Source organism: Bemisia tabaci, chromosome 9 (genome assembly GCF_918797505.1).
Source record: "Bemisia tabaci chromosome 9, PGI_BMITA_v3".
Classification (NCBI taxonomy): domain Eukaryota; kingdom Metazoa; phylum Arthropoda; class Insecta; order Hemiptera; family Aleyrodidae; genus Bemisia; species Bemisia tabaci.
This window is the reverse complement of record NC_092801.1, coordinates 17,228,016-17,245,874: the sequence shown is the minus strand read 5'-3', so window position 1 is coordinate 17,245,874 and position 17,859 is coordinate 17,228,016. Positions and strand designations below refer to the sequence as shown.

The 17,859-nt window shown below is 39.0% G+C and overlaps 1 protein-coding gene across 2 annotated transcripts in view; it reads right to left on the bottom strand.

The window, feature by feature from the left end:
* Nucleotides 1–1,066: 1,066 nt before the first annotated feature.
* LOC109035205 (synaptic vesicle glycoprotein 2C) overlaps nt 1,067–17,859 on the bottom strand; it is a 34,352-nt gene continuing 17,559 nt past the window's right edge. For both annotated transcript variants that reach the window (XM_072304695.1, XM_072304696.1), the window contains 8 exons: nt 17,611–17,773; nt 15,552–15,673; nt 11,033–11,271; nt 9,310–9,488; nt 7,703–7,959; nt 4,301–4,460; nt 3,493–3,620; nt 1,067–2,266 (listed from right to left, as the gene is read on the bottom strand). In XM_072304695.1, coding sequence (XP_072160796.1) covers nt 2,211–2,266; nt 3,493–3,620; nt 4,301–4,460; nt 7,703–7,959; nt 9,310–9,488; nt 11,033–11,271; nt 15,552–15,673; nt 17,611–17,773 — 1,304 coding nt within the window. In that variant the 3' untranslated portion in view covers nt 1,067–2,210. The remainder of the gene's footprint in view (nt 2,267–3,492; nt 3,621–4,300; nt 4,461–7,702; nt 7,960–9,309; nt 9,489–11,032; nt 11,272–15,551; nt 15,674–17,610; nt 17,774–17,859) is intronic.

Genomic DNA, 17,859 nt, shown 5'->3' with positions numbered 1-17,859 from the left:
AATAGATCTGAGAAGGGACTGTAAATGACCAAATTATGATGCATTTTGTAAAATATAGACTCAATGAGCAAAAACTTGTAGAGTTGAGGAAATTCAGACAGGGTGCGTCCAAAAAGGGCCCTTATCAATACTCCTCCTTTTTTCTTGAATATTTGTGATCAGATTTGTGAAATAGGACCTTAGCTTCTGGGAAAATTTTTTATTTAAAACCTTGCAAATCTATGGAGGAAAAAAATCTAAAAACTTCAGCCCAAGTTCAAGGTGTCCACGGTCAGTAAAAACCGGAAAACATCGGGAAATTTGATGTCATCAGGAAAATTGACAATGGATCAAAAAATTCAGAATGTGTCAAGTATTTTGTAACTACATCAAAATACTTAGCTCATGAAAAAGTAAAATATTGGATTCAATTCATTAAATATGTTGATTTGTAAAATCAAACCAGTGTCCATCTTCGCACAAAAAATCAGGAAATTTCTTTTAAAATATCAGGGAAAATTAGGATCATCCAAAATGGAATTCCAGTAGACACTCTGAAGTTTGACCAACTAATTTCGGTAGGTACAAGAGTCGTATAGACGGCAAGCTGGAATTATTTCACCAAATTGTTGTTACCAAACAATGTATCTTTTTGAGGGAAAATTGTGCTAGAATGAGCTTTTTTCCTCTGCATTGAGATGTCTAGTTTTCTGGATTTTTAACGCACGTTGGCTAAACAATTCCAACTTACTGCCTATACTCTGAAGTTTGATCCTAAAATCTCAAAAATTGAAGGATACCTCAGTCTGGAAGTTCCAAGACATAAATTCCTAGGTTGTTAAAAAAAGTTGTTTATGTGTTTACAACGAGTCATGGGATCTTTTCCCCTAGAAGGCAAATTTTCGTATTTCTCAGATAAGGGTAGCCAGATTTTACATTTGAGAAAAACTGGTCTGACCGACTTTGAATCTGAAATTGGCAGTAGTTTCTCTTTTATATCAAAACTTTGCACTTTTTTATGGACAAAATTTTTCATGTCATAACTCTGGAACATCCTGGTTGGCGTGCTTTGAAAGAAGAAATTCGATTTGCGTAAATGAAATAACTTTATTACAAATGTCTTTAAAAAATAAGTGTATAACTCATATCATAAATTTACAATGACCTCAATCGAGGAAATCACAGACTAAAATTAATGGAGAGGTAATGATTGGTAACTTTTCATTCGATTTATTTTTCTACGTCTTCAAGAGTGAAATTTGACATGGAAAATATGTACCCCAAGCACAGGAAAATGTGTTTATAATGTATATAGATTTCAGGCAGGTTTCCAGGCCCGAAGCAAAAGTCCCGAAATAGAGAGTTCCCAAGATTAAAGGTCGAAGCCCAAATTTTTCTTTTTCCTAATCCCGGAACCAGAATCCAAGAATCATTCCGGAGTCAGAATACCCTACCCTTATTTTGCTAATCTGAATAACCTACCTTACAATTTATTTGATTTTATATACATCATCCAAAAAAAGTACTTTTCAGGGATGGACAGGGAGGTGGGATGGGGACACCAGGAAAAATTCTGGACCCCTGGTCAATACTTAAGGTGATTTTTGACCGATTTGCCCCCATCACACTGCAAGAAAACATCCAAAATTTGACAGTCTGAGCTCTGATGGGCAAGTATTCCCGGTCGCAGATTCAGGGCTAGTTCACCCCTGATATTTTTTGCAGTATGCATTTGTTGAAAGATGGGGACTCAAATAATTTTATTAATTAATTTTATTTCATGTCAATAATTTGACGCTGACGTTTCCTTGATGTTAAAGTATCTTGCTCCCGTGTATTCCACAGAATAGGTATGAACGTTTTAAGAAGGTGAAGAGAATAAACGAAAATGCACCAAACAAAATGCAAGCAAAGAACCAGAGGTAAAGATCTTATTTCTGAAAAATTAAAATTTTTCAGGTTGCGAAACAGAGATCAAACTCCATTTAATCTTTAGAATAGACGCGAGACGCTTCTCAGGGCTAAAGAATGTAAGAAGTCCAATTTACACAATCCTTAATTCTCAGCTGAGCTTTGAGATCTTGAAGTTTGATTCTCGATCGTGAGTGTGAGGAACTGCATTTCCATTGAAAGAATCTTGAACATCTAAACCGTCTTTTTCCTCTACCTACCTCAAGTGTCAGCTTTCGGTGCGATGAAAAGTGTCTCCTCGGAAGAAACTGTGTGCATTTTTAACAGTTGTGGTGTGGAAGATTTTTGGGAATAAACAAACTTGCAAAAGCACCAACTGGAAAGTGGAAAAAGCATTTTTGAAATTAAATTTTCAATGTTATGATAATGTATGTTGACGACTAATGGTTAAAATAGGTATCATTAGTATTCTCCTGTTGCAGTTTTCTCATCTTAATTTATTTTTCTGGAATTAAAAAAGTAATCAATATCATGTCATGAAAACTCTTAAGCGATTTTTTCGTTTCTAAAAAGAACACACTGATAATTTCACATAATGAAGCTAGGACGTTTTCAGCTAAATAAGTAAAATAGGAGTGGAACCTTTAAGACATTTTCCTTCCTTCGCATTGGCGTATACTTAGGTGTTCACTATTTCAACCTCATTGTTCTAATAAAGATAAACCGAGCCGTCAAGATTGTAGAAAACTCTTGGTTCACTCACATCGACGACAAACAATTTATTCGGAGCATCACTCTATCTTCAGCTATTCTTACAACTGACAGCTCTCCTTTCTGATTTTATCAGCATGGGGAACAGTCAGTCGTGATAAGAGCCGAGGATAGAGCGATGTTCCGGAACAATTGTTCAACAGTAAATCGAGTAAAGTAAGAGTTTTTAAAAACCTTGACAGCTGGATTTATCCTTTTTAGATTGACATGCACTGTTTTTTTTATCTCATCCGTCTCCTTTTATACCATTGCTCCAAGTTAAGTTTTAAGATCTTGTCGAAAATGACTCTAGTTTCAAATCAAAATCCGCAATATGAGTGGAGAAGGGAAAAAATTTGAAAAATTGAATCGACAGAAATTTTTTAGATGCCTTATTTTAAGATTTTCAAGAGTCGCATTTAATTATTTTTGCACTGTAATATGATTGATGCGAATTTCTTGGACATCCTGAAATCAAGAGAGAACTTGAAGATTAGAGGTATTCTACTGCGCTAAGAATAAACGTCATATGAACCTTTAGGCGTCGCCAAATTTCCTTTGATAAAATATGACTCTATTGGGAAAGCTGTGAATATTTTTTGCAGAAAACTTTGTTTGCTCTTTGATCTAAAATATCTAAAAATATCAAGAAAAAATGTGCACAACTTTCTTCCAAAATAAAAAATTTATTGGAGGAAATTTGGCAACTCTCAAATGTTCATACGACGTTTTTCTTCAGCGCAGCAATAGTATTGTATTGCATTATCAATATTTGAGGGTATTTTAAAATGGACGGATTTCAATGTCTCCATTCGTTATTCGTTTACGGATGGGTATATTTTACTTTCTTACCAAGCACCACAGATCCTGTCACAATGAGCGTTGACTGACAATGCTGGTCCAACAGGTTTCCTAAGATAATATTGCTCATCATAGCCCCAAATCGTCCACTGAGCAAAGCCAAGCAAACTCCCATACCGCTGAAAATGAAAAGAATGAAGTCATGATAATCTCATATCATTAAATGTTTTTTGTTGGCTCCATGCATATACTAGGCCAGTATCTATCAGAAATCAGTTAAAAAAATAAGGAGCCACAACACATTAAAATCAGATACATGTTTGCTCTTTCGTTTAAGTGATCGCTTGGAAAAGGAAATATATCTATGATAAAACTTATAGAAAATGCATAAAGCTCTGAGGATCAAAAGATCATTGCACTGGATCATTTTTATCATTGTACTGGTAAACAATTTGGTTAATCTACTTACATTTTCGAGTTCAAAGTCATCTAAATGAACTCGAAAGATTGCTTCTGAATGAATTAGGTAAGTACAAAAGTATTATGTGTTAAGTATTATGTGTTTTTTTTTTTTTTTTTTTTTTTTTTTTTTTTTTTTACAATTTTATTTTGCCCAACTCAACCCAATTTTAGAAATTCCATTGATATTGGTAAACATTTGGTCGATTAAGAAACAAAAATGCATCATTTTACGTCCTACATTTCACACCTCACTAGCCAAATGATTTAGGTAAGGCCTCGTAACTATTAGGCTTAAAATAGCTGGAAAGCAAGCCTAAGCGCTAAAATGCGTGGTTTCTAGTGTTGTACCAACTGCATTTTGTAGGAGTTTTATGAAATGTAACTTCAGTAAACTTACACAATGGAGGGTGGGAAAAGATCAACCATGATAGAATTATAAACAGCATGGGCAGTGCCAATCATGACGTAGAACAAACATGCTGTCGCTAGAAGCTTCATGGTAGAATCGACCAATATCAGGTACAGCACGGCGCCACCGGACGCCAGCATCAAAGTCACTGAAAAAATTGTGAGCAAAAAAAATCTAATAAAAATTGTAGAAACTTATTTTGTTTAACCTTATAAGTAGATAAAAAATTTTCCGGTCAATTCATAAATGAATGCAGCAACTGGTTGGCTACTTATGAATTGGATTGCACTTCGCTAAAAGGAACCAAGAGCATTTCAATGTTGCTAAAATTGTGCAACTTTTTTTACCTTGCAAATATAAACTATATAACCATCTAAGCAAGTTGTATCTTCACTCCCAATAAATTATAGATTCAAGACGAAAATTACCTTTGTAAATTTAATTTTTTGCATGAATTTAGTAATTTTATCGCGGGGAATGTCAGTTGTGCAATACTAGCAACATTGGAATGCTCTTGGTTACTCTTTGCAAAGTGCAATCCAATCGATTTAAATAAAAAAGATTACATTTTGCAATAAGGAACCGCTATTTTTGGCTCTCCCAAAACAGCACATATCTGCATAGGGAAACCAATGGCATGTAAGTTGTTTCTGAAATGGGTCAGAGATAGTGGTTCCTGATTGCAAAATATAATCCAAAACATCCTACTGTATTGAGGAATAACGTGCTACAAGCATTTAGGCATTGCAAAAGTTCCTCTGAAAACGTGAATAATTTTCAACCAAACTTTCCAATCCAATTTTCCAGAAAATTCCCAGGGAAATTATGTAAAACTTCTTTCAAAATTCAGTATGAATTGAGCTGAAAAGAGCTTCGGCAACAATTGAATGTGCGTCCGGCCGGCGTTTTTCCCTAGCACAACAGCTTTAGCACTGCCGAAAGTTCAAAAACACTCAACTCAGATTTAAATACATCGCAGATCGCACAGTTTTCCCAATTTCAAATCAAGTTATTTTTGTTTTTTTAGTTCGAGAGCCTTTCCAAGGAGCTAGACGCGCGGCTAATAAAACTAAGAATTTTGAGGATAACCTCTTTTCCATTTTCAGCTTTACAGTTTCCAGAAAAAGCTCTGAAATTTAGCCGCGGGATGAATCTAATAGACCGTGTTTGATGGTAGTTCGATGTATCGTTTGGTTCAAAACGATTGAACATAACCTCAAACAAATATTTTAGGATTTCAGCACTTTTCATTGGCATTCGGTATTCAAAAGAATAAAAAAACTATCTCAAAAGACCTGTTCCCTCAGATTTCTAAATTGAATTTTGAGGCTATGTTTACAAGTTGAACCAATCGATTTTGATACAATCTCACCTGTTTGATGTATCGAATACGATTTGTAGAAAAAGGTGCAACCGGGCAAATTAACAGACACTTATATGCTTTCAGTATGCGCTCTTTTGGCGGCCGAGCGTCATTTCGAAATTCGCGCGCTTATTTTGAATTTCCCGCGTATCATGGGATGCAACATTCCCGCCAATTCCAGTGGCGCGCGCGGCAAAATATACAAATTCACCCGCCACTTTTCAAATAAACGGGGAGTCCACTGGTCGCGCGCTAGCAGAACATCGGCTCCGTACCACGCTTTTTCCTTCGTTGTTTGAGGTCGCACGAAGTCAGGAACCGGGGGGTTGGGTAGAAAATCGACTCCAAGGAATCCAAATTTCATAGCTCCGACACCCCCCCCCCCCTCCCCCGGCCGTCTTGGAGGATTGAACGGCGCACAGTGGGTCGAGCCAATCATAGAGGTCGGACATGGACTTTTTTACTAAAACTGCAAATTTTGGTGTTTATTTCGTCACAGTTTACATTTCAAGAGGTGCTTCAAGTAGAAAATTTCACGAGGAAACCAATAAAATCACGTTTAGAACCTCAAAATTTTGTATAAACGGAGTTAAATGCGTTTAAAGTTTCCAAATTTTGTCCGACCTCTCCTATTGACTCGATCCACTGTGCGGCGCCATGATCCATGATCACATGTAATCGAAGTGATTTTCTTGGGGTTAATAACGCGTAAACTAATATCATGGCTAGGATATTGTAAGCTACAAGTGAAATACCATTTTTACAGAGTGAACTACAATGGGCCAGTTGCGCTGGTAACAGAATCATGATTTGATGCTCGATTCATATAGATTAGCTAAAAATAATAAGACCCGTCCAAACAGCAACTTTCTCCGTTTAATAGTAACCGAGATATCATCCTTTGAAGAGACTACCCCCGAGCCCGATAAGTGGCCTACCCGACGCCTTGCAGGGTGATTTTGATGCATAGAGTACATAGAGTCGTAATGTAAGTGGGAGAGCTGGCGCCATGTTCTGCTCGACGAGTTCCGAGCCCGGTGTGCGGGGTCACTGATTCGATACATATTCGATCCAAAATGGCGGTATGGAATATGGCCGGGTCCTCATGTATCGCAAACAATCGATTATGTATCGAAAAAGGGACCTGGCGCCGCACAGGAATCTCGGAATTCGGGACCTGGAAAATGATTAAAAGTGGCGCGAGCTCGCCTACTTGCATTACGACTCTATGCACTCCATGCTTTGATGTTACCTGGCATGACCCGGCGGTCGACTCGGTAAACTTTGCAACGCTATATTGCCAAAACAACCTTCGAACTCACAACAAGTAGCTCTATAGGTAGCTACTGCAGGTAAATATGATTGAAGCCTTTGTTTCTGCGGATATGCAATAAGCGCTACCCTCGAGCCCGATACTTAACTGGCCTACCCGACGCCTTGCGGGGTGCTTTTCACTGAAAAAAAAATTCTCGGTGTATTTACTAAGAAAATGGTAAAATTATCAAGAATTCAGGGTTCTATTTGATCCCAGTATTTTCTTGGTAAAATTACCATTTATGGAATTGGTAATTTTACCGAAAAATCTCGGTAATTTTACTGGACCCCCGGTAAAAACGCCAATACTTTTTATCGACTATGGTGGAATTACCGAGATAAAATGGCAAAGTTACCGGGAATTGATTACCAACAAAAGTAGTATTCTTACCTGAAAAAAACAGTAAAAATACCGGGTTTTAGGTAAGCTGACTAGTCTGTCTTCGTAAAATTACCGATAATTGGTAAAAAAAAGTGAGATGGTAAAGGTACCAACGGACCTTGGTAAAAACGCCGAGAATTTTTTTTGAGTGGGTAAACTTTGCAACGCTATATTGCCAAAACGACCTTTGAACTCACAACAGGTAGCTCTATGGGTAGCTACTGCTTGTAAATATGATAGAAGCCTTTGTTTTTGCGGATATGCAATAAGCGCTACCCTGGAGCCCGATAAGTGGCCTACCCGACGCCTTGCGGGGTGCTTTTGACGTTACCTGGCATGAGCCGACGGTCGACTCGGTTGGCGAGGAACCCGGACGCGAGGTTGCCGAGGATGCTGAGCCCGCCGATGATGATGTTGAAGAGGAGCGTCCTCTGGCTGAAGATCTTGCTGTCGGCGCTGTCCTCGTCGTCCGGAGGTCGCGGCACCGTCCGCGCCCCGCACACCGTCAGCGTCGCGTTCGGCGCCAGCTTCCCCGCCTCCTCGTAGCGGTCGAAGAACTCCGGGATCCAGATCCCCAAACCGCAGTACCTTTAAAATCCAAGTTTGTATGAGAGAAATCTGATGAAAGGGCTCGTGAGAAGGAATTGCATTTTGCAAAAAGGAACCAAGTGCTTAATAATAATAATAATAATAAAAAAAAAAAAAAAAAAAAAAAAAAAAAAAAAAATTAAAAGCGGGTAACAAAGCTAAAACCCACGAAACTCGTGCTATTTTTGTCCAAAATTTTCCTGATTTTTGCAACGGATCGGCAGAAAAAGCAGTGAAATTTTCACTTAGAAATGCCTTAGATTATCCCAGTAAACATGCAATTAGCGAGGGGAAATTTGGCAACATTGAAATATCGTCACGTTCTTTCGTGAGGGCCTAACGATGAATTTCGAGAGAATTCTCATGTATATATAGTCAAAATCTTCATGCACATCGTTAAAAATGTCTTTGTTCATGGTTACTTTGGGTTACTTTTTTTTCGGTCAGATCAACCAAAAGTATAAACTGATTTGCGGTGGACGCACGGATCGTAAGAGTGTCATATGAGGTTTTTCCTTTTGTGTAGAGATTTTTTTAGCTTTATACTCATTTTTAACGCACGTTGGCAAAAACTCCAACATACCAACCAAAAATACTGGTTTGATGGATATACTTGCTTGTGGAATCGTTGGTTAAATTGATCAAAATCGTAGGTTACTCTGAGGCATCTGGGGATGAAAAACGTGTCCTGCGCTGGATAAATGGACGTATTTCTGACAAACATAACTATGTGCATTATGACGTGATCCCTGTTAAACATGTATTCTTATGGGTATCAGAGCTCATGTCTTAAGACACATAGTTCCATTTGGCAGAAATACGTCCAAATGTGCTCTTGTTCCTCTCGACGATGTTGCACTCGTCACCAGTGGAGAGCCGTTAATGATGAAGTATCGATATATATACCCATTTGAGGCTGTGGTAAAGGATCGATTATTAAAGTTTTCGTCGATAACATCCAGTTCATCGATCCTTTTCCATAGGTTTAAATGACTGATCGATCGATATATAGTCACCTTCCAGGCAAAGTATCACAAGCGCCATGCGACGTTTAAAAATTTCCGCCGCCATTTTATTTTTTTACAGAGAAATTGTTCAACGAAGCTGTCCGAAAATTTCACTGAATTTTCTTTGTGCTGCCGATAAAATTTAGTGAAATTTCCAAACAGATTCAACCAACAATTTCTCAGTAAAAAATAAAATGGCGGCGGAAATTTTTAAACGTCGCATGGCGCTTGTGATACTTTGCCTGGAAGGTGACGATATCGCATAGCTTGTCACTCTGCTGATTTCTTAACCCTGTGTCGAATGCATATTTCGAAAAGCAAGCAGGTAAAAGTCTACGCTTACCCGACCATGTTCGTGAAGATGACAGTTGTGCAAAGCACTGTAGTATTGAGAACCGGAGGCTTGACCAGCTTTGAAACCTGCGACCACATTATTTCAATTTTGTACACTATTGAGGAAAGCAGTTTCTTCTGGCCAGGGCCGATCAGCTCAACTTTTTGCTTTGAATTAAACGATTTAACCTGGGAAAAAAAGAGGAAGCTAGAAAATATCCAAGTAAAATTCGAAATATTGAAATTTTCAGTTTAGAGGGTACTCGTTGCTGCTATGGGAGAACCAAGAATTGCTCCATTTATTTGAATAATTGGACGTATTATCGTTCCCTTCACGAAGAAACGGATCTCGATCGCACCTCTTCAGCATTTTCACGAGGATTTTATTTTTTTATATCGAAGGACCGTCGCGCGAATTTGTCTGAAAAGTTTAAGAAAAGTGGGTAAAAATAATTGAAAACGTTTAAAAAATTAAAAACCGTGGTGCGGTCAGCAGCTGTTTGGCAAGAAAACTTATAGTGCCTACAAGACTGCATGAATACTTCACGCATTGCGCCAAACACGGTGCGATCAGCGCGGCGCAGCGGCGAAAGTTAAATTATACAACATTTATGTTTGTTCTTTCATAATTTTTTGGTTCATTTCTTTTAAATGGAGAAGCAATATGTTCCGTGAAATTTTGCTAGTAGTGTTGACAGGGCTTTCGCAAAAAATGTATTCAACACGAGTAGGTAAACGCGCGCGTCTTATGCACCCCTCCCCCTCCGGCACGTTCACTTGATGGTTTTTATTGATGTTTCAAAACGAATGAGAAGGAGGCGGCCCATGGGCGGCAAGTAGGTTAATCCGGCCCTAGAACTCTGGTGAAAAAAAAATCGTGCAACAGGCCCAGGACCAATCGACAGATAAAGAAGATGAAGAAAAACTGAAGCGATCCTATTGGTGGAAGCGGGGGGTTGGAATCGACAAGGGAGTCGGCAAACTAACGGCAACCCACGAAGGACCCTTTAGTTAGTCCATTACTTGCCCCTTTGGTCTGTAACATCCACTTGTTTCAACCAATAGGATTGCTCCATTTTTCCTTTGCCCTCTTTGTATATAACTTTGTCTACCTATCCATTTCAATAATCAGCCTGCAGCTCTGCCGTGACAGCGAAGAGAGCCGTAAGTGTAAAAATGAAGTTTTGAAAAAACGGGCTCAGAAGCTTCTGGCCAAGATCATTTTACTGAAAGAAGCATCCGTTCTTTGTCAAATTGCCACTAATCGTCCGGAAGACTCCTGTAGAAATCGTATGGATGATTAAAAATCGACTGATTTTATTTCCATTACATAAAAAGGGTATTTTTCATTTTCATGCTAGGTTATTGTTGAGCAAGACAGCCGTAAGTGCTATCTTCTGCATGCTTTCATGGTTGCGTTTTGGACGCTCAACAAACATATTTTCAGGTTAGAAATTGGCAGAGGAGGGCGACACTTTACCGGAAAGCACTGTTTTCATTCGCTCTCATGCATTTACGGCTGTCTTGAAAAAAAAACTGTGTCATTTTTTGTGCACTTACGGCTTGTACATACGTCTCGTTTTCATTAAATTAGGATTACTTTTGCTGTTTTAGCTGTCTCGGTAATTTCATCTAAAAGAGTTTAGACGAATTTTGAAGAAAACTCGATTTCGAAGATTTTGCACTTACGGCTCTCTTCGCTATCACGCGGCAGAGCTGAGACCGGAACTTACCGGAAAACTGGCCCTGTCTTTGCCGGTATTCATCTCGAACATCTTGGAGATAACGTGGAGACATTCCTCGTGGAGGGATTTCGTGAAGAGAAACCGGGGGCTCTCAGGCATGAGGGACAGGAGCACCGCGCTGAGAAGGCTCGGCACAGCCATGCACGCCACCAGCAGTCGCCACGAGTTGAACTCCCATTTGTCGATTTTGTAACTCATCTTGATCGGTAGAACCGTCATTGCAACCACTGCGAAAATAAACGAGGGATCAGACTGAATGTCAGGTAAATGTACCGAAAGTCCCAAGTGACATTTTTCAACGGAAATTGACGATGTTTTGTAATTAAGTTGCGTTTTTTCACGATAAAATCGCTGGGATCATCAATATCTAACTAATTTTCGCAACCTTGATCTTGTCACAATTTTATCTCCATGCAATTGCGTTCGATAGAATCGAAATTTTATCTCAATTCAGCGCGGTTTTTTGTTCGATAATATTGCGATAAATGCGACGGAAATTCCGTTTCAATCTTCCGTCACAATCTTACGGCGCAATGATACAACTATTTGAACTCTCCGGAATGCGTGAGGTATCACGCCGCATTTGAAGGCGTTTTGCATACTTCATATTCTTTTGTTATATTCCGTACCACTTATTTATTTTTAATCCTCGTATAAAAACCACCCATTTGCTAAATACAATTCTAGCTGGAGCGCACTTCACCTTTGCATTCATGACTGCAAAAATTTTAACGGAAATCGAAAAGGCTAGCGTGCATGAAGGCTATTTCCATTTGAATCTTCCGTCACATTCTTACGGCGCAATGATACAACTATTTGAACTCTCCGGAATGCGTGAGGTATCACGCCGCATTTGAAGGCGTTTTCAAAACAGCCAAGTTCCGATATCAGGTTTGTAGTTTTGCAAGAAATTGGAGCACAAAATCAATAGAGTGACTGATTTTACGAGCTAATGCAACTCAATAAATTTGTGTATTATTTGACTAAAGCGTTAGAAAAACAGTTCGGTCAGAAATTTAAATAGACCTACGATCCATTATAAACTTCGTAAAACAGAAGCCAGGAGCTAAAGCTTGCAGAAAATATGCCTTACGTCAATGATTGCTTCGGGATCATCGAATCGGATCACTGGTGGATTGAACTGATAGAAACGAATCAATGATAAAATGGATGAAAGGAAGCCAACCTTTGTTGGTTCTCATAAAATCTCAGTCAAAGCGTTGAATAAAATCTACTTAATATTTCTTCTCAGGTTTTTTTTTTTTTTTTTTTTTTTTTTTTTTTTTTAATACATGTATTTGTTCAGGTAGGCGTGTGTGTTTCTAAACAACCCTTTAAAAAAGATTACCTAAAATTTTGTAAAGCCAAAAGCTTAAGGAATCTTTCCCTGGAAAAAGTGAACCACTTGTTGAAGCCGCCAGTGGATTTCATGAGGCTTTAAAAATATCGGTAGGCGACCTGAGAAATTTTTACGGACTTCGACGGGAGTGGAGGCGAGAGCTAGTATCATAATACGCCAGAGCAAGCAGTGTAGTCACTACTCTGAACTCTTTACTAAAGAAACATATTTAATCGTTCATATCGGAAATATAAAAGCACGCGACGCTGGTCTCGTCTCAAAGACGCGATTCCGAGCATTGGAGATAGGCGTGAATGGTCGATTATCGATATTTCCCCATTTGAAGCTATGGAAAAGAATCGATTTTTATGGTGTTCATTGCGAATGTCCTGTTTATCGATCCTTTTCTACAGAAGTAAATGACAGATCAATCGATGTATCGCAAAGCATACGACGCGACGCCACAGATTCCGAGGCGTCGCGACGCGTCGGTCATTTTCATCGGTCAGTTCTCGCAAATCTACCGTGCGAAAGAAAAAAGTTGCACGAGTATTCAGGCGTTGCAAAATTTATCATATTTAATTTAGGAATAATAAGTATGTGGGCGGTCGTTAAGGGCCAATATCTGCCCTATTCTGGATTTCTGGAACTCCAGTTTTCCTCGACAGAAAGTCTACATACGTTAAGGAATCACCAGATTGTTTTTTTAGAGCGAGGTATATCGCCATGATTACGGACATGAAGACCAAAGTTGGATATTTCCGGGTTTTCCAAGGTTTTTCCGAGTTTAATGTCGATTTTCGACCAGAGCGCCTGTATGGTATCCGGCAAAAGTCGTCGCTTCCGAGAAGAAGGGACGTAACTGCATTCGAATGTTGCCAAACTCTCTCCAACAATTTAAGTTTTTTTACAGGTAAATGACTATGCTATTGTTGTGGAAAAGGCTGATTTACGATGGAAATCGGAGAAAAAAATTGTGAAATTTTCAATTCGAAGTGCCCAAAAATTGCCTGGTGAAAGTATAGTTTGAGAGCAGACATTTTGCAACATGGAAATGTGAATACGCTTTAGTGGGGGGAGGGGGCGACAATGTTGGTTACTTTTTTCTTACTTTAACGGAAAGACAATTAATTTAAAATTGGATATTGCGTAGCGCCCTAAGTTTCAGTTACATAATCAAAGTGAGCCATCAAACTGAAGCTCTGATTGGTGGAAAAAGACCTGAGGTGAGGATGCGACCAATGAGAGGCCCAATTTGATGGCTTAATTTGATCGTGTAACTGGACCTCTAGTGCGCAAGAGTTGGATGGAACGACTCTTCTTGCGAAATGCTCACCTACGCCGAAGTTTTCTTTTTGAAGCGGGGAGCTGAAAGGACATACATTTCTTACGCGGATTGTGAAGTTACGAGAGCATTTTAGACCTCGGCAATGAGCTCATCATGATTTTTGGGACATTTTCCATTAGAAACAACTCTTATTGTAGCTCTAGCAAAAGTTTGCAACAGGTCCATACCCATAGTTTTTCTTAAAACTGAATATTTTATCCATTGTTTTGGCACTCTTCAAATACTCATTAGACGTTTTTCTGTTAAAAAAAGCAGTTGCGTCTTCAGGACGTGCCGCCTAATTGTTTGCAAAATTTCACGGCGAAATTTTCCGCGCAGCGTCTGCCCACACAGATCACACGTGATCGGTAGTCATACCGATGCAACGCGCACTTTTTTATAAAACGTGAATGTCGGATGTTTTTGCGTGACGTCATGGTCTCATGGTGCATCCAAACAACGGACAAAAAGTCAACCTCGCTGATTTTCTTTGCCTCGTGTACATGACGCATCTGTGAGTTGATGACGGTCATATATACAAACGACGGTAATGTAGCATCGCGTCCAAGATCCTCGCCTCCATGCTCACTTTGATAAGGAATAGTTTTTTTGAAAAGTCAAAATGAGAATAGCGTCCATAATTCGTGATGAGCAGATATTTGCTGACATTAGACGAGGATATAGTCCAAAAATTCATCCATACAATTTTGGTGAGGTAAATATGAAGAAAATTTGTTCTTGTAGAAATTGTGAATCCGGCGAACAGGCATACCAAATATTTAAGGAGTGGCATTCAAATGTTTTGTCCATTAGATAGTTCTAAAACTTGTGCATAAGTTTCCCGAATATTCCTGGATCGGCATGCCGATTTGGACCGCACCTTTTTGCCCTCAGGAAAAGGGGAGTGAGGATCGATAAAAAGGGCAAAACGTATGATTGCCGGTCCCGGAACACCCGGAATTTTTTTTGTGCAAAATGGTCCAGGGGCCAGTATTCGCATGTCGAATTTAGCTGAAGATAGGAATTAGAAATGTTCGAAAAGAAATTAGCGCCATCTGGATGAGATATTCGTGACTACTGTTGGATGCAAAGGACGAGAAGTTCGAAATGAGAGTAGATCTTTGAACCTGCTTGACATTCCAAGTCACGGGCAATTTTGCGGCACGCAGAATTTTAATGTCGCGCGGTATAATTTCTCCGCTTTGTTTCTGCGGGTTTTGTTTGTTTTGGCGGCGCTTCCGGGCGTTTGTTTTTCCAGGCGCCTCCAAGCCCGTATTCCGCTTAATTTCGCACGACACCGTTACTTTGTGTGACGTTGCGAATTTTTCCGTCGCTCCTCCGAATCGATCGAACATCCAAGATGAGTATCAAGACAGCAGAAATTTTTATTGGCATATCAATGGCTACCGAAGTACCATTTTTCATCAGAAAAATATAAAAAAAAAAAAAAAAAAAATCAAATCACTTTTTCTCAGCGCAGGCCTATAATTTGACTTTGATGTTCATTCTAAGTACCTATGTTTTGAAACAAGTAGATGAAATGAATTTAGGAAACAACAATAATTGCTACCCGTAAGTGCTTGTTGAAACATTTCAATCATAGGTAGGTACTCATTGTAGAAACCTCTAATCATCGACAGTCTGTAATGACCAAAACCACGAATTTGATCTGTCAGGCGGTGTTGCCATTTCTCGGAGCATTCGTCGGATTTTTCCTTATATTCCTGGGTAAAATAGGCGGTTTTTTTTTGCAATCAGATCGACACCGCTCCCGGCGGTCGATTATGTGGAGTGTTATCAAACATTCTACAACTCAAACAAAGCGCTACTTGAGCGTTTACCTGGCAAAATCAACGTTGACAGAGTCATCGCCAGTGCGACGAAGCAAATCACTTTAGCTCGCTTCCTCTCGCTGTAAAATTCGCCTAAGTACGTGTAGATCAGAGACATGGGGCCACCAATTCTGGAAACAGGGGTTCGATTCAATTAATAAAGTCTTATAAAAAAATCTGGAAAATATTTTAAAACAACACTGAAGAAAAAATCTCGGTGTATTCACTAAGAAAAGGGTAAAATTACCAAGAATTCAGGGTTCTATTTGATCCCAGTTTTCTCTTGGTAAAATTACCATTTATGGAATTGGTAATTTTACCGAGAAATCTCGGCAAAATTATTGAACTTTCTCGGTAATTTTACTGGATCTTGGTAAAAACGCCAATTTTTTTTATCGACTGTGGTAGAATTACCGAGATAAAATGGCAAAGTTACTTGGAATTGATTACTAATAAAAGTGGTATTTTTACCTGAAAAAACAGTAAAAATACCGGTTTTTGGGTAAGCTTACCAGTCTGTCTTGGTAAAATTACCACGGATGGGTAAAAAAAGTGAGATGGTAAAGGTACCAACGGACCTTGGTAAAAACGCCGAGAATTTTTTTTCAATGTAATGTAAGACTGCGTAGACTAGAGGTGGGATATCGATTTAAGGCAGACTGTTTTTTGCCTTACCCTGAATTTCCTCAACTTTACGATTTTTTGCTCATTGAACATCTTTATCTTCGGAATGCTTCATGATTTGGTCACTTCCGGTCTCTTCGCGGTAACCTAAACGTGCGGGTCTAGCTGGAGGCCGATTTTGGGGGAAACTACAAACATTTTGGCATTTGACACCAAACCCGCAAAAATCGCATTTTCACCAAAATTGGCCTACAGACCCAAGTTTAGTCCAGTATCAGGTCCGAAAAGATACTGAAAATGAGCAAATCATGATGCATTCCGTCAAAAGTAGACTATCAATAAGTGAAACATCGTAGAATTGAGGAGATTCTGTGTAAGCTCAATAACGGACCTCATCAATACCTTTCCTTTTAATAAATTCAAAAGTAAAACAAAATAATATGTTCCATTCAAACTCAATTTTACCGTTCAAAGTTCCAAATGTGATTTTTAATTTGCAACAGTGAAAAAAAAAAATTCCATTAATTAAAAAAAGTATTGCTAGCTCTCTTTTTTGGCTGAGGTCATTTAGACTCCAAAGCCTTAAGTTTTAAGTTAAAAAAGGAAATCAAATTGAATTATGCGTTGTGCAAACACCCCCAAAGTCGATTCTTCGAACTTTTTGTGTTAATTATACTATTAAAATTCAATGTAATCATGGAATGAAGTGGTGCAAAGACTCGTTATGGGATCGCGATAACCCTGAGACGAGTATTCACACCAATTTTATGGTTGTAAATCACCTTTAAAAGTATTTAACCCCCCCCCCCCCAACTCAGTACTGGAAAAATGGACATTAGCGGCTATTCGACTATATATTCAATTTTGTTCATTAGCACAGGAATAATTTCCGTTTTGATCAATGGGAGTGTATCTATGTATGCCGGAAGGAAGGATGCTCAATTTATTGCATAAACGAAGTGAATCAAAAGGGTTATTTGCCACGGTGCACCGTCAAAAGTTTATCAGTTTATAAAAAAATTGGAGGAACTTATGTTAAAAGGAGCCATGTTGCACGCAAACTACATACACACAGGGTGGTACAGGGGAAAACGACCTGTCTGCAGGAGCGTGTTCTATGGGTCAAAATAAGACTTTTTTGTTGTATTAAGTTTTTTCCAAAAGTGCCTTCGGTTGGAGCCACCCACGCCCCCCCTCCAAAAAAAAATCGGAAAGTAAATCGTTTTCCCTGAATTTTCACAACGGTTGTGAACCAAATCTCATGAAAATTTGGAATCTCCTGTACTTTTATGCCAGAATTTATAAATGATCTACAAAAAATCGAAATCTCAATTTAAAGAGGGTATTTGGGGGTGTTTCGGCTCCTGCAGTCCGGCCGTTTAACCCTGCATCGGCCTGTATAGTTCCTTCTAGCACAAATCCATTCAAATATAAGCGTACTCACATGAAGCCACTGAGGAACCTGAGAACAATGAAGGTAGAAAAATTATGTGACAAACTAGACAACAGGAGAAGAACTCCATCAAGGAACATCCCAGGAACCAGAATCCTCTTCCGGCCAAAAGTGTCAGCTAACGCTCCCCAGAAGAAGCAACTTGAAATTGTACCTGTGAGGATTAAAAAGCAATATTCTAATGGCAGTGGTTTTCGAGTTTTCGCGAAATAATTTTTAAGCTTGTTTGGGATTGCCTCG